General features: G+C 31.8%; 1 protein-coding gene across 1 annotated transcript; it reads left to right on the forward strand.

The window, feature by feature from the left end:
* Positions 1–1,921: 1,921 nt before the first annotated feature.
* Positions 1,922–17,902, forward strand: LOC124364481 (6-phosphogluconolactonase). Its single transcript, XM_046820011.1, has 4 exons — positions 1,922–2,205; positions 10,468–10,668; positions 14,934–15,217; positions 17,409–17,902. Exons 1-4 carry the CDS (start codon positions 2,076–2,078, stop codon positions 17,517–17,519), a joined length of 726 nt encoding a protein of 241 aa, XP_046675967.1. The 5' UTR covers positions 1,922–2,075; the 3' UTR covers positions 17,520–17,902.
* Positions 17,903–18,207: the final 305 nt, after the last annotated feature.

The following is an 18,207-nucleotide window of genomic DNA, read 5'->3' on the forward strand; positions in this document are numbered from 1 at the left end:
AGATTATGGACTAAGTGACTTTTGTAAAATGTAATTTTGTATTTCTGAATTATTCTGTGTACTGAAGACTTTGGAACACCAGTTGCAAGTTCAACCTTCCTTAGTGATTTCAGGTTACCTGTAGAGCGGAACATTGATGCGCTTACTATAGTACTTCTCTTTCCTCATTTGATCCTTTAGAGTACTTTTTACGACATTTCCAGTTTCTAACAATGTATTTTGCCACTTAGTTATTGTTGGATTGCTAGGTGGATCATCTACTGGGTAGGCAACCTGAAATTGTCTAATTACTTCTGTAATGTTGCCAAAAGCAATAGCCCAAGCACAAACACTTCACTTTTTGTTTAACATTAAAAGCCACTTCTCGAACTTCAATGTATTAAAACTGTAATGGAGAAGGTTAGATTATGTTTTATAGCACAAGCAATAAATATTCTTCAATCAAACAGCTGTTTTCAACAATGAGCGTTATTAAACAGCTACCGATTCTTTAAAACTGCAACGCAGTAATCAAATCAGGAAATTCAAGAAATGAATTTTTATAGGAAGCAAAATGGTAAAAATTTTCAATATGTCACCATTTTGTTTCTAATTTTGTAGACATTGTTAAGGAGACATTAATTTTCACAGAATATTTTTAAAAGCTACTTTATTAATTGTTTAGAGTTATAAAACGTTCGGTGCATAAATGGACAAGTAATATAATATCAAACGTTTAAACCTCTTCGTGGAACACCTGGTATAAATGGATAAAATAGATACATGTTTTACACGTTGTCACTTTAAAATCGAAATCCTTTAAATAAACAAACCACTATTAAATAGGCAAAATGTTCTCAAGCAAGTATAGAATTTAATTATCTTCAATTTCAAAATAAAAACGATAAAATATTAACAATTATAAAACCAAACGCACGTTTATTCCCATTGAATGAAATGGAATGTTCGGACGGGTTTTGTGACGTAACGGTATCAGGACTCCAGCGTGTATTATCTGGCGTTGGGCTAGCCGGTTACTTCTTCTGTGTGAGGTAAGCAATATTTTCCCCTTGATTTTTGTTTGGAGTGTAACGCAACACCAACAACCACCCTAATCAGCATATCGTTTTGATGGAGAACAATCCATTTAATATCTCATCCCCGTCTTGAACCTTGTAACCGTCATTAAAATTACACACAAAAATTAGATTTATTTCATTTATATCATTGTAAATTAAATTATAAATTATATTAGTCGCATTATGGTAGAATTTAATGCAGAATATAGTGGAATTTACCAAAACGCGTGATGAAAAGGATTTTGAAAATGCCAACACTAAATTAAAATGCCACACGATTATTTCAAGAACTCAGTACTCGCTTAAGTAAACGTTGTCAATTTGAGTTTTAGATAATGCTTTAAATAGTATAAACTACAGTATTATTTTACAGACAATGTGTTTGTAATACTAATAATATCATAACAATGTTCTGGTAACTGGATAGTTACCATTTAAAGTTCTCTCACACTAGGGATCCGAGTTCAAAAACCGACTTGTCATTGTTAAACCCTAATAAATTAAATGATCATCTGAGTCTAAAGTAAAATAATGTGTTTACACGGCTTCAGATCATCCACATAAATACAAACATCGATACTTGTATATTGTTACGGAATATTATTATTGGTAGGACTTCGTAGTATATACATTTAATAACTCTATTCCTTATAATACTACAGTTAAATCTTTAATTATTTCGCTTAATAATTTTCATATAAAAGTAAATATGAACTAGCTGCAAAATTGCATTATAGATTGTGTAGATTATATTTAGTTTCTGAAAGAAACGCTTAGAGAATTTTATTTTGTTTCTCTATGTTCTGATCTTCAGGTGGCGTTGAGGACGAAAAGTTATAGTTTTGTAGGTTATAAAGAGAGATTGTTGGAATAGATAGGTTATGATAGACCTGTCTGTCTGCTAGTGGGAACTGGGGAGCTCGTTGGCATTGCCAAGTGGCTTATCTAAAAATCCTTTTAATTACAGTTTACTTATTTATTCCCCATTTCATTTTACTACCCTTTTTGTTCTAAAATATGTCATCAAATAAAATAATAAACGTCCTTCCTAATGAGTCTGCTGTTATAGAAGAGTTGTGTAAATTAGTTGAAAAGTTAGCAAATGATGCCATCAACAGGGATGATATTTTTAAAATCGGTTTATCAGGTAAGTTTTTATCTACACGATTATGTACCTTAGTAATATTTAAAAGCCTGTAAATATTTTAAATATACCTAGTTTATTTAAAAGGTATACTGACAGTAAAACAGTGATGATATATCCTACCACATATTTTGGGACAGAAACAAGGCATTAATCTTAAGTGATTAAACACACTTTTATTAGTGGTATCATTCCCACAAACTTCTCTCAAATCTACTGCCACATGTAATATTGTGATATTTTTTCTAACCATCCTACAGTGTGACTTCTATACAGCAAGCGAAAATACATGTTTATTGTTACATAGTAGTCTTCAGAGAATTTTTTTTTTAATAAAGGAAAAGCCGATCTCCTTTTATGCCTTATTCTGCCCGTCCTCATGGGCCTGTGCGAGAATCTCATTAAACAGAATAAGGGGGAGAGTCAATACAGTACAAGGTCGATGGTACTTATAAAAAGTGCAACGGTCACAGACAGGATTCGAACCTGCGCTATCTCTAACTCAGACTTAAAGTCCAACGTCTTAGACCACTCGGCCATTGGCACTCCCAAATGAATCAATGGGGCTCAAGTTTCTTTTATTTTGGTGCAGTATAATAAGCGGCCACGATGATAATCAAGTCTTCAATATTCCTGATTATCTAAACTACAGAATGATATGAAACCAAAATGTTGAACTAAATTACATTTAAATTAGAGTACAGTTCAGTTGTTTTTATACCAACTGTAATATGAAAAACGACTATAACCACAATTGAGTCAATTATCGATTTGAATGGTTTAAATGCTGTCAGACGTGTACTGTACTTGTAAAGTAATTTTAAGAACAGTGGAGTCGCTAATCGAAAATAATTGGGACCAGTTCATATTAGCCGAAATGACAAAGTTTTATGCATGAAAATGGGTCTATTTTGTTATAAAGTTATCAATATTGTTTATTAAAACACGTTTTCTTAATATTGTACGTACTGTATTTCATGCAGCCAATGTGTTGGACTGACAATACTAAGCTCAGTTAGTAAGTTACAGTACACTTTAGTTCACTTTTGTAACACACATTGGACATGTATAAGTGCTTCGAATCAGTACTCTCCCTCCCTCGGCACGCCAAAAATACACTCACTGACTGATAGAACAGCTGGACATTGCACTGTAGTCTGTAGTGGTCAGCAGCGTGTTTTCTATTGTCTCACATTGCAAACATCGATTCCAATGTGATTATTTGTGTTACAAAAGTGTCAGAACTGATTGTTATGGTGAGTAAGCAAAAGCACCATTATTCTTAAAGACAATCTAGACGCTCTTCGCGCAGTCACTCAAGAATCGAAGGAGTGTGAGGAGGAAGAAAGTAATGATGAGAACCTGTGTGATAAAATTGAGTTAGTCCCACACACAGATGGTGCAGCAGCACTTGACTTTGCACTATGATACCTAGAGCAACAGGCTACTGTTACACCTGCTGATATCATGTTAATGACACGATGGCGAAACTTTGCATTATCTAGTAGACTGTCTTCAGTACGACAAATTATTGAATTCATTTCTTTTAATATTGTACTCAACAATAATGTACTGTACGTCCAGTTTTTGTTTGATTTTACTTCTTAATTTAACACATACTTAACCTTTAAGTTTCAATTTAGTACTTTATTTAAACCTTATTATTTATGTAATGTACCAAACGCAATTCGGCCTAATAAAAACTGTATGCGTACTTCATGAAAGTACTTTTTGTTGTATAATGCACCCATTTTCATTTTTTAGGTAATTTTTGCTGTAACTGTGCATTATTGCTATAAATAAATATTATAATTTCTTCCTGGACGTGTTCAACACGGATTAACCGAATGTTCTAATTAAACATGTTTGGATTAGCGGAACTCCACTGTACTATGCTGCTGAAACTTAGTATAAATAAGTTGTATTATAGTGTGCGTTATTACAATAATTCGCTTTTCAAACACAACCCAGCCAATCTGTCCTCTCCCATTGTACTTTTGAGCCAGGACTTCATGCTATGAAGGATAATCAAACTTCACCGTACCTATAGTGGATAATCAAAACGAAGTTTAGAAAAATATTAATTTTACAAAAACAAGCCATAAGAATTATGTTGAACTTGGGTTGGCAAGAATCAGTAAAAACAGCCATTCTTTTGTTACGTATGTGACACTTAGACACATTTATGGTGAAATATAAATAAAGTAAAATTATATAAATACATTTATCACAGTTCAGTGTATAGAAGGTGATTTAATTCAAAAGTATACAAAATTGGGCACAAGAATTTTTTTTATTTTCCAAGCAATACATGTTTTTATGGCTGTTACGTTTGTGACATAAAAGGCACTCATCCTTAGAGTGTTAGGTACATAATGGTAAAATTCTGTTAATTTTTCCTTTAATAAAATTAATTGCATTCCTAATTAATATTTACGTACAACTCTTAATTAATCAATGTACAAACATGTTTTGAATACTTGTTAAAAATTGTGATTTGTGGTTACGTATGTGACAGGTTGTTTGTTACGTATGTGACAAGTATAACTAGAGTACCAAGAACACTATTTATGATAAAAATAACAACTTATTCTATCTAAAAGTGATATCCTTACAACTGAACTGAACCAACAAAATAGGTAACTGTTATCAATTCTCATAGAAAACGTTACAATAAAACTTAGGTACTAAATTCACACATACTGTATATTAAGGTTCCTTATAACTATTTCTACAATATTAATTTTTAAATAAGTTGGGTACACTTTTGTTCTAAGTAAAATTAACAGAACATAGTCACACTTCTTTAACATGTACAGTTTTTGGAAACTGATAAAGTACACGAACTCAACGGTTTTAATTTTAGGTTGTTCCAACACCCGAATAATGTCTTTAGTAGCCACGAGCCTTTCATCATTTTCATCAATTTTAAACAGTGTAGTATCCTTCCCATACTTTCTCAAGAAAGTGACTACAATATCTTCATTTACTTTGCTCTAGCAAACTGCTACATAGCGAAATTCTTTCATTTTATTAATTAATAATTTCACTAATACAAAGTCACCAGGATTTGGGTGAAATTATTTCTATCAGTGTTTGATAATGGGCTCTTCATTTGTCTCCATCTGTGGATCATCCTTTCCAGTACTCTCATACTTATCATCATCAGATTCATCACTGTAAGCATCTTCATAGTGTAGCCTTCGTCGGGTTGACAGTTTTGTAGCGTCATATTCTTCATTCTTAATGTCAACTTTAAACATGAGTGATTTTGATTTCCTGTTAATCAGTATCTCGTGATCACTATATGCTTGAAAGTGGTGCATTGCTTGAATACCAGTTATTTGATGAATTTTACCCCATCTCTCCTCAAGATGTTTTCTATTATGATCTATTTCTTCCTTTGAAACAAACAATAGCCGAATTTCTTTGCATTTTTCCAATGCCACTCTGTAGAAATCTTCTGGGGTATTAACAAAAGCTTTCCGACCCTTTACTGCTCTCCATACAATCCTCTTTACCATCCCTCCGATACCATCTACAGCCCCCTTCCCATGACTGGAAGCAAAAAAATTCCAGTTCATTGCAATACCAAAGTCTTCCTCTGCAAAACAAATATTTGACATAGTGTACCGGCTTTTAAATTGGCCGGCACAGTTATCAGAAAATATATGTAAATGTTTTACTTCTGGAGCTATTTGATTAATTTCTTTTACAAGAACTTTTATAAATGTCCAAAATAGAGTTCTTTCAATGTTTCTTTCAACTAACACAAGCAAAACTATAAACTTTATCATTATGCCAACCTCTTATTTTTTGTACCTGTATTTTTTGTATCAGTCTGGGAGGCTTTAAAATAAACAAATAAATAGATTAACTAGGTAGATAGGCTAGGTTAACTAACTTCCTAAGTTAATTCTTCTTCAAATTGACAGTTTTTGTATCATAACTTAATGTGTCACATACGTAACATTTTGATGTGTCACATACGTAACATTTTGATGTGTCACATACGTAACATAGTTTACTTGCCAAAGAATAATATTTAAAATAAAATAAAAAATATCATATTAACAATCATTAACTTAACCTTACTTTTACAAAATGTTATCCATGTCAACATTCTAGATGAGATGCAGTTTAAACTTTTTCATGTTTCTTGTTACGTATGTGACACTGTGACATACGTCAGAATTATTTGGAAATAAGGACTTGTTTACTTACCAAGTTTATTTAAATTCAGTTCAAGTTTATGTAAAATGTCCAAGCTTGCTCTCTCTAACCTCAAATCTGAGAAACACTTATACACTAGGTAAAATCAGCTGTTTTTAAAAACTAGATTATTGTTATTAGTAGACTGTCTCATCAACAGGCAACTTTAACCTAGAATAAAAATAAATATACATCTTCTATTAAACTATTTTCATTGGATTTGGTAAATTAAGTTTACGTATTTTACAACATAAATATGTCTTAAAAACTAACTTTAAATTTATTTCATTTTTTAACACTGAGGTGTCTGTTATAAAAGAATAGCTGAAAAGACAAATTTAAGGATTAAAAAATGTTTACTATTTATAGCAATTATATCTATGAATGCATATTGTATCCTTAAAAAAACTTCAATTCTATCTCATGGAGATGAGATTATCATACTTACAATACAAGGAAAGAAATGACTTGGCCATACCTACCCATAAATTGACCTCTGAAAAGAAACCAGGTATATGGGAACAAAATATTTTAATTAACTTAAAAATGTTATTTAAAAAATTACTAATATTTTTAAATTTCATAAAAACTCAAACTATTTGTTTTACAAAATAGTGAACGTAGAGTAAGTTTATTTTGCTGAGTACGACTCAATCTGCCACTTTCACATTGTAACAGTAGTTGTGATATTGGTAATAATTATTGATTCCTGGCTTTGATTACTGCATTGTCAGATGATGGGAGGGGAACATTTTGAACACTTACTTTGATCACAGGTACTTAAAAATTGGTGTTTACTTGAAATACTTAATAATTTACATTGTTCAATTGTTTTAAAATTCAAACAGCTATAACTACTGAAATAATCCACCTTTTGAAGTCCGGTTTGCGGCATTGTACTCTGCTAAGTAAGACCTTTAATTTGATACCAAACTTGACCTATTCTGCTATTTAAGAATTTTGTCTGACTCCTTGTGGACCGTCCCCTAAAGGGATTATCTGGTCGGTAATTGGGCAGATGTGTGCGTTACTATCACCAGTAAGCACGTGTGAACTTTGGTATTTCTTTCTATTGTGGTTCAAAAATTAAAAAAGGGGTTCCAGACTTAATTGTCACCCTGTATAATATACATACATATACACATTAATGAAATTTGTATAAGTGGCAATAGCCTAATTTAATTTCAATAAATATTGAATCACAAAAGTACTTGCTCCGCCGGGACTCAAACCCGGATCTCTCGCTTGCCAGGTGAATGTGCTATCATTACACCACAGAGCCCTTACTTTTTACGACTCAATTATTTTGTATTTGGCCGTATGTCACATATGCTTTTAAATAACCAAACTAACATATTATCAGAAGACCAAATACCTGTCCAGTGACTTTTATGTACTAATAGTAAATGATGCCATTCTTTGTGTTGATACATCTAGTAAAACATTTTTAATTTTAATTTGAATCATATAAACAAGTGAAGGTAATTTTTTAAGTAATATTTTGCTTGCAATTCATATTTCTCTATTTATGTTTGTACATTGCTGTTTGTCTGCTGTATCTATGCCCCAACATCTGCTGCTAAGCACTAAACAAACAATCACTAATTTTAGTTTACTTCACAGTTTATGTTTGTACACATCTGTACATAAAATATGTGTATGTTTTTATCATAAATTTTTTGTCACAGTTCGAAATGTTTTGAAATTATTTTTTTAAATACATTTGTAATTAATATAAATATGTGTCCACACCTTTTTCCAGATAAAAGGCATCTGGAAGCCCATTTTATAATCTATAAAATTAAGTAAGAAAGTAAAGGATATGAATCAGTTAGTTTAGTAATTTCCCTAATTTTCTTCTGCAAATCCCTTTGAATTGTTTTCGGACAGCCTCTAGAGGTAAATAAACACTAGGTTATGAATATGTCCAAATGATAATAGCAGTAATTGGTTTAGGCGGTACTTCATTTTAAAGAAACTTGGACTTAAAAAAGCTAATAGGATTTAAATATGAGAATCAGGAATCAATTTTTTTAGATTTGGTAGTGGATTTGGTATTTATAAATTCTGGATTTGACCATTGCAAATTGGTAGGCCTATAAATATTTTCAGAAACACCACTATTCATATTTTTCAACAAGATCCATACCAAAATGATTTCTTTATTATATTTCAATAAAATCAGTATGCTATATAATAGATATATAACAGTGAGACGCCACAATTTTTATAAATTATACAATAACATCATTCATTTAAAAAAATTACTAATCACTCAATAACAACTAATTTTTAGAACAATACGTTAGATAGAAGAATTTATTTGACCAAAAGTTATTTTAATATAATGATTTCTAATAAAAGTTTGAGAAATATATCTATTATTTTATTCCTTTAACCAATATTCTGAATATCATTACTGTTATTTATACTATTATATTGTATTGATAGTACATGTACACATATATCACAGTAATATTCATAAGAATCATTAATCGAGGTTCCAAATCTTAAGGGCCAAAGGCTGTCCATGTAGTTCAGTGCAGAATACATCATATCACACACAAAGTAAAGTACATTTTCACTCTCACATTGACTATGGATAAACTTTTCATTACAAAAAATTTTAAAACTCATTTTATAAAATATGGTTTATTAGCTCAAATTGCTTTGTAAAAAAGTGTCATCCAACAAAAAAATTAATAAAGTAACTAGTACTGTAGTCTACTAATTTTTTTTATGTTTAACGATTCAACATAATCTTAATTTGCTAGGTTTATTTTATTCTAACAGCATTAAATAAACTTTTCTCCTGTTGTTTAACATCTTGTCCGTTGTATTATTCAATGGCACAAATAACAAACATTTTATCTTACACTAACTGTGTTTTCTAGCGGTGTTAATGAAACACAGAGAATTAACATTTGTGCCAGAAACAAGAAGGCAGTGTTTTGGGTGTAGTAGGACCTCTGATAGGTGCAGAGCCGACTTAAACTCATGTAATGTATTGTGCATCCGAACTGCCAGTCGCTGGTATTTCGTGCATATACACCATTAACATGGTATTTTTGGTCGCTACATGAAACTTACAACACTCCCTCTTCCCTCAATGGGTGCCGTTACTGCTGTCTCCTTATCTGCAGGAGTGCTGATGGCCGAGTGGTCTATAACTTTGGATCTGAGTTAGAGATAGCGCAGGTTCATATCCTGTCTGTGATCATTGCACTTTTAATCAGTACCATTGATCTTGTACTGTATTGACTCTCTCCCTTATCTTGTCTGATAAGATCCTCTCACAGGGGCAGAATAAGTTTTAAAAGGGGATCGGCCAACCCTTTAAAAAAATTTTGAATCCCGTTGACTGGCTGACATTGATATACTGACATACTTCTTGATTTTTTTCATTTCAGTGTTGTATAAAATTTATTATTTGCCATCGCCCTACCTTATTTTGTTTCATATTATTACTCTTTGTTTATAGGGGAGGGTCGCTGCCTTCCTCTCCCCCTGCCCACACTGTGTACACCCATGGTCTTAATGCAGTAATTTAGCTGGTGTCATCAGAATAATATGGAATTGGAATACAATTTATATAATAAGGAAATAAATAGGCACTGTCTTTTATTTTAATGATAAAGTATTTTTGTACATGATATAACCACAAAAGTGAATAATACTGGTTTATCCCTAAGAAGTGATTTATTATAGCTTGGAATATGTACGCCCATGGTCTTAATGCAGTAGTTGAGCTGGTGTCATCAGAATAGTGTGGAATTGGAGTACAATTTATACAATAAGGAAATAAATAGGCACTGTCTTTTATTTTAAGGATAAAATATTATTGTACATGATATAACCTTCAAAGTGAATAATACTGGTTTATCCTTAAGAAGTTATTAAAGAACTCTAAATAAATAAGTTATTAAATAATAAAATAGTATTAAAACTACTAAATGAATTGTCACTGAAATTTTCCATTATCAACTTTAGATAACTTTAGAAACTACAGATTTTCTTCCATATTTGTATTAAGGTTTCATAATTGTTTTTTAGGTGGTTCATTAGCTACATTTTTAGCCAAAGGATTGCCAAAAATAGCTACAGATTGGTCAAAGTGGAAAATATTCTTCTGTGATGAAAGAGTTGTTCCTATAGAAAGCTCTGACTCCAACTATGGATTGTACAAAAACTCGCTGATAGGTGTGGTGCCTGTAAAAGAAGATCAGTTCATCAAGATTAATCCGCATCTGCCAGGTAACTTAACCCTATGCACTCGAAAAGCAATATTTATAGTTTGTCCTCGGTTGCTCGAATGGCCAGCTGTACTGCCCACTGGACATTTCCGCCTCAGCTTGGTTTTAATTTTTTACGCTATGTCCTGGCTGCTCGAATGGCCACCTGTACTGGCCAGTACAGAATACGACCATTGCTCGTATGGCCAGTACTACTGGACACTACGTAAACACTTTATTATTCTTATTTTAATTTATACTTCTATGTCCGGCGAGTGCTGTAACCTATCTAGGAACTCTTAAACTAAATTTGACATCTGCTGACAATGGTTTCCCGCCAATTACATTTCTGCGTAGAATATTCAGACAACTGATGTTTCGAAGGTCAGTCACCCTCGCCCATTACTACTTGTTGTGTGTTCATTTGACTTTTGTTTTCGTACTGTTTGATGTTATTTAGCTGTGAATTTTTATTAATTTGTAAATAATAAATATATATTTATAACACACATCTTTCATAAAAATAGCAGCTGTGCAATTGATTATTTTGTAAAAATTGTTTACATTTGGAACAGTTCTGTTGTAGTAGGCTTGTGAACAATACAATTTGTTAAGTTTATTATTTTGTTAATATTGTATATTTTTAGTAATAATTTTTTAAATAAATTAACAATGGATGACTGTTTACGTTCTGATGAAGTTAGAAATATATTGGGATGAAAGTGACATTGATGAAGACAGTGGTTCTGAACACAATAGTGATTTAGTGATTTGGATTTCCAATTCAATGAACAATTTGAAGACGAACTCCGTGAAGACGCGATTTGAAATTATGGGTATAATGGAACCAAAACATAAATGATGAAGAGGATATTCAAAATATACAAATGAACACAATGTGGGAGAGGACAGTGATGAGTTGTCAGTAGATGATACAGATAGCAGTGAAGAACATATAAGGCAAAGAAAATTCAGAAAAAATTGTTGATTAAAGAATTAGTGGGAGATGTAAGAAATTCAAGGAAAAGAGGAAGGCCTTCCACTTCAGATGAAGAAGAAAGACTAAACAGAAAATTTGCACATCCCCTATCCACTTGATGGTGGCAAGACTTAAGGACTGCGTAGTTTGTAGTGATAGGAGACCTGGCAAGGACAGAAAACGCAGCAAATTTTACTGCAAAACATGTCCTAACAACCCAGGAATTCACATGGGATTATGTTTTGAAAAAAATTCCACTCCGCCAAAAAGTTCAAAGACTAAAAATGTTGGAAAATGTTTTATGACTTTGTCATATGTTAAATATCAAATTTGTAATTTCAGCAATTTATTTTAATTATTGAATTTAAAAATGTATGTATAAAAATAACATTAATAAAAAGTTTGTTTATCTTAGAATAAGTTAGTTTCATTAAAGTTGTTCTTTAATTATCTATAAATGGTGTTTACGTCATTTTAAATACCTATGTTTCTAATACAAAGGTCATTTGAAAAGAATTACGAGCTGGCTGGGAAAGTATACAAACATGGCGACTAGCTGGGAGTGGAACTAGCGCGGCCAATACTACTGGCCATTCGAGCAGCGAGGACAAGCAATGACGAAGCTAATAACGGGCTGTCTGAAGACGTTGCATGGCCAGTACTACTGACCATTCGACCGCAAGGGGTTAATAAGTTTTTTTACTGCTATAAATTTCAGCAACTTGAAGATCTCAATATCCAACTATTATTTATACTAATAAATATAAGATTGAGTATTGTAGAATTCAATTCATCCAAACCAATTGACCTGATCCGAATAATCAAATATTCAGATAACTGAATTTAACTTGAATAATATCTCAGGAACAAATGAATTGACTCACAAAAATGTTTGACTAATAGTATAGAACAATGCAAAGAACAATCTGTAGGCATATTAATAACAGTATTACTATGTGTTAACTCATTTTGCTGTTAGACAAATTTTCACTCACTATTAAAATATAATTTACAACTAATAAAACTTTAATTATTTGTAGAAGCTATTATGTCTGACACAGCCATGATTGGAAAACAAATGTATTGACTCGTGTCATTTCAAGCCGTTAACATTTCTTCACAGTTATGTGGCAGTTTTGGTTCCATGTTGTAAACAAGTAGTTAGATGTAATCAACACCATTAGTTTGTCCTATCTTTCTTGTTTATAGTGTACACTGATTGTTTGATGGGGAGTTTACATTAAAATCAATAAGGCCTTGCCTGTCTGATTAGATAACTGTGACAATGCAGTGTATCCTATCTCCAAATGTTCTGTTGTCAATTATTTCACTTTGAAAGCCAAACCCTTGTTTGAATTCTCTTTTTAATTTTCCCAAGAGAAATCTCAGAGAAATAATTTTGTTGTTGGAACTTTGATTTCCAAAAAAAAAAAGAAATATTTACAAATAAAGACCATACAAATTATTCTCCATTGATTAAGAAAGATATTTCTTTATTAATTGGATGCCCCTAATGTAGCACAATGGAGCTGGTAATATAAGTTGAACTTATTATTAGTGAGTTTAAATCACATTGATGGTCCCAAGTTAGGCGTCAACACGTAGTTATCATATTTCACACTTAATTTAATACTTACATTCACTGTTTCTGATATGAGGACGATCAGGTATTTCTTTACACATTCATATAAAAGCCCTGTGTCAATAAATTTTTAAATTTAAATTGACCAAATATTTGTTATTGTAATAAAAGTAATGAGACGGAACTGTAGATAATTTTTTTTATTACTAACAGCAAATATGGAAAAGGGATATTAAAAGGAGATGAAGGATGGAATAGGTGCTGGTGTCCACAATGCTGGTTCCTTTTTAATTCACCGGACTACAATATTTGGGATGGGTGGAGAGATGACCTGACCTTACAGCATGGTGATGGTCTTGTTCCACCTATCAACAGTGATAAGGAGAACCCTTGAGACCAAGAAACCTTAGATAAGAACTCTATACTCTGTGTACACCTAATCATACACATTCAAAATATAGTGCTTACTCCACTGTATAAATGAGTATCACTAGCAAAAGTATGGGTTATTATATACAAAATCTATCTTAGTACCAAGAAATTATATTGAATTTGACATAAGTACCAAATGTCTATTCAGTATGATACTACTGCAGTCTCTTGATTTAATAGAAACGAACAAAATTATGTTTGTCAACATTCAAGATGGTCAGCTTAAGACTTGCATGATAACCAGTTTTGAAGTTGATTTAAAGAGGCGTTTACAATTCTTTTGTGACCATGATCTTAAATAACACAGGGATGACATAGTAAGGGCTGACTGGCCGGCCTGGGCTCATCATAGTGGGCCGGTGCATCTGGCAATGCATGGTAACAGGTTGGAAAAGCTGGCAGTGGGTGCAGTGTTTAAGAGCATTTCTAGTCCAAACTTCTCAACCCATTCATAATAAGAAACTAAAGTAATAACTAAAGTTATGTCTTATACAAACTTTGCAGCCGACAACCATCAAACCAGACATGATAAGAGCAAGAGAGGGGATGCCTAGTCCACCATCAAATTCTATAAGTGATCAGAAACATATTTAGCCAGCTGTCACCAGTGTTGAGTGGGAGGATAAATTACACAATCCAACACACATTATTAACAACACTAACAACATTTACACAGTTTCCAACTCAAACTAGAATTCTACATTAAGGTTTACATTTCCAAGGTTCAGAGTTGAGACATCTTGAAGATGGAGAGAAGACTGTCTTCCTGTAAGTTGAACATAGGAGCTGTATCTATCTTGGTCTTTTCAACATAGCTGTATGGGACAAAAGACAAAATACTGCACATAACTGTCTCTGTGCTGCTACTGCTTGCTTTAAAAGATTTAAAGTAGTTTAAAAACTTCAGTTTTGACAACAAGAAAAGAAGAAAATATATGTTTGATATTTTGTCATAAGAGTATGTTTATTACTCAAAACTACCACTGTAGTAAGTTATTTGTTTAAAACTTTACGCACAATATTGAGGGCATATTCAATTTTTTTCTTTAGCAATCGCCAGAGGGTACTCTATCAGATTTATCGTTATTTTTAAACAGTAGTATTAAGGCATACCTGAATTATACTTTATTCATATTTGTATAAAACACATAACATTTTTGAATTTGATTTGAAATAGAAGTGTAGAACATCACATTTAAGAGAGTTTGATGAAACACAATAATTGGTGACATAACACACATTACCATTTTATTCTCAATTCCATAGTAAACTTTATTTATATTTTGTTTCATAGCTGAGGAAGCAGCAAGGGACTATATACAGAAGATGGCAGTGCACTTCTCACCAGACGAGCTACCAAGGTTCCATCTGCTGCTGTTAGGAATGGGTCCTGACGGCCACACTTGCTCATTGTTCCCTGGTCACCGCCTCCTGGATGAGAGCTCTGTGTGGGTGGCTCCTGTCACCGACAGTCCCAAACCCCCGCCATCGCGCATCACCCTCACTTTCCCTGTCGTCAACAATGCTGAGTGCTGTGCCTTCGCCGTTGTTGGGCAGAACAAGGCGGAAATGATCAAGGTGTATAGGCCACTCTTGTGTGGTATTCTCCCTGTTTAATTATTTTGTTTGGAAAAATGGAAAAATGCAAGTTAAAAAAAATTATTTATAAACTAAAAATATCTGTGTGAAATAAAAACATTGTATTTTTTTCAATATGACTGTAATAGGGATTAACATGCTACAGAAAATACTACTTTTTGTTTCAAACACTAATTCTTGGATTTTTTTTATTTATTTTTTATTACAACAATAACAAATGATATTTATATCATCATACACAATAAGAGAAAATTAATACAAACTTAATAAACAATTTTCATACTATTTTAAACCAAACTTTATCAATTAAAAAATTATAAAAATTTTCCACTGCAACAGATTGTTGTATTCTTTTGATATTGTTTATTGCAAATTACAACATATTAATATTGTATTAGAACTATTTTTGTGTAATATATGTTGTGTTTTATTGAGGTCTGTCACACTGATCAGCACTTAAATTATGCCACAACTGAATTGCAGACTGAATAAATTGCTCTGTTTATTTGTAAATACATTTAAAGTCTATAATGCCATTGGAGAGACACATTAGAAGCACTTGATACAATGTCAATAGTTCATTTTCAAAATTGCTTTCTCTTTGATTAAATTACAAATGACATCATCGAATTAGATTGAACGAACATATAAATAGCATCTTTATCTTGAGAGTTGACAATAATTTTAATCATACAACAAAACACTTTATATTCTTACGTCAATAAATTCTATACTGATAACTGTGAATGACATTACCAAATGCATATTGAAATTGAATGCTTTTGTCAAATTAAAAACTGTAATATCAGATATTTTTTTACTTCAATTTAAATGGTATGAATGAATATTCAAGTAGATAGAAAATTACATTTTAAAACCCCTCCTGTATCTGTTATCCAGTTTAGTCAGAATAACCATTATAACATTAAAAACATTAATTGACCATTAAGCAATTCACAGGCTTCATCAAACAATTTATAAAATCCTACAAATAACACAGATATACTAGGCTACTTAAAGTCTACCACTACCAAAATTATTCATCTACAGAATAACAGGCTAATTTAATGACAGTAATTTTAAAAATTTTGGTTTTACATTAATGGTAAAAATATGAGGATATGTAATGTTTTATAAGCTGGTAATCTTAAATTTAAAAGACGGTATTTGTATAACAGCCTTCACTCATATTTTCCAAAATAGCTGCATCCATATATAAGGTATGTTAATGTTTTACTAGAACCATCTTTTTATAATTTGTGTTGTGTATTATTGAGTTTTCTCACATTGATCAGCACTTAAAATAGCAGTTGAGATGCAAAGGGTTCTTAATTAGGTGATAGTTAATATAGCATATTTTCGTTCATATATAAAACTAAGAAACTAAATATTTTAATAAATGCAGAATTCATTATTCAATAAACTTTAACTAATACAGCTAAGAGCATAAAAATTCCTTATGGAATATTGCTAACCATTATAACCATTAAATTGTTGCAGTTTCAAACCCATATATCGGGGATTTTTTAATAAGTTTAAATGATGAAAGGATAATCTAAAGCGTACTCAATATGAGAAATATTTTAACCTTTATAGAATATATTTACATTTAACCGTAGATCAGAATCTTCTCTATCATGGACCCCATTCAATTTATATTCCAGTTACAGTGATAATTTGTAAATTACTTACTGTTTCCTTAATTTTATTGGCCAATTTAAAATGTTTCTTATATTTTAATTATTTTTTAGGTCCACGAAATTTGACACCAAAATATAGGTTTTCTGTGTTTAAATTTTTTAATTGACGATGGATGATTTGTAAGGATGATAGAATTTTTGACATTTGCCATAGCTCTATTAAAAAAAATAGAATACTACTTTTCAAGAATTAAAATCTACCCTCTACTTTAGGTGTTACAATAACCCTAGTACTAACATAGATTAAACATACACAAAAAACTTTAAAAGTGCAGCAATGCACTTGCCAATTACCAAAGTAAAATTGCTGCACTTTTTAATTTTAAGCTTTTTTCACTCTTAACATTATGTATTTGGGTTTTTGACACCTAAGAAAGAGGGTATATTTCAATTCTCCTTGAAGCAAAGTGTTCCATTTTTTGTAACGTATTAGGCCTTTTTTTACTGATCTCTTGACTTTCATGTACCAGCGTATCCTGAAGGACCAGGAGTGCCTGCCTGCAGGAAGAGTGGAGCCCACCAGAGGTAAAGTGTACTGGCTGCTGGACCAGGGAGCTGCCTCACACCTCAATGGCTCGTGATGCTTTCTCCAGTGATCTATGGTTCCTACTCAGCCAACTTCAGTGTCAGCTAATCAGATTCAGTGCTTTGGAAGTACCCATATGATAGAGAGAAAACAATTGAATACCGGTGCTTTTACACGTTTTTATACTGTCCATGAAGTGCTTAATGTCAGTTGACTAGTCATTCCTTGAAATTTCATTCCAGGCTTTGTGGCCTTTAAAATGCTGTGTATTTTCACATATCAAACATGTTTTAGCTGGATGCAATCTCATAGCGTTAAAACAATTGTTTAACTGTTATTTTTATATGTATGGTTTTATAGTTTATTTTGAAGTATACATCTTGTTAGTAAACATATTTTAAAAGTGGAAGTGTTGGCAGAATAAAATTTATTCATGAAGAATGATCAATTATTTAAATAAAATTTTCTACTGGGTTGTTTTGTGTATAGAGTCAACAATCAGCAGTTTCCTGGGCTGGACGTTCATTTAACTATCATAATCAAGTTTAATAAGCTGTAACAGAATTTTAAAATCCTGCATAAATACTTGTTAATTTGATTATATTTCCTCAGATACAAATTATTACTACCAAATTTTTTCTAAAATCCTAAAACAACAATATATACATATATAAACACACATGTGCGCGCACGTGTGTGTGTGTGTGTGTGTGTGTGTGTGTGTGTTTGTTAAATTCAGATTT

The sequence above is a fragment of the Homalodisca vitripennis genome, chromosome 1, assembly GCF_021130785.1.
Source record: "Homalodisca vitripennis isolate AUS2020 chromosome 1, UT_GWSS_2.1, whole genome shotgun sequence".
Classification (NCBI taxonomy): Eukaryota; Metazoa; Arthropoda; class Insecta; order Hemiptera; family Cicadellidae; genus Homalodisca; species Homalodisca vitripennis.

What these genes read in the sequence shown, in the direction of transcription:
- LOC124364481 (XM_046820011.1), top strand. Translation starts at nt 2,076, where the DNA reads ATGTCATCAAATAAAATAATAAACGTCCTTCCTAATGAGTCTGCTGTT. An exon ending in TTTTAAAATCGGTTTATCAG is followed by an intron (nt 2,206 to 10,467) that starts GTAAGTTTTTAT and finishes ATTGTTTTTTAG; the next exon opens with GTGGTTCATTAGCTACATTT. An exon ending in GATTAATCCGCATCTGCCAG is followed by an intron (nt 10,669 to 14,933) that starts GTAACTTAACCC and finishes TTTGTTTCATAG; the next exon opens with CTGAGGAAGCAGCAAGGGAC.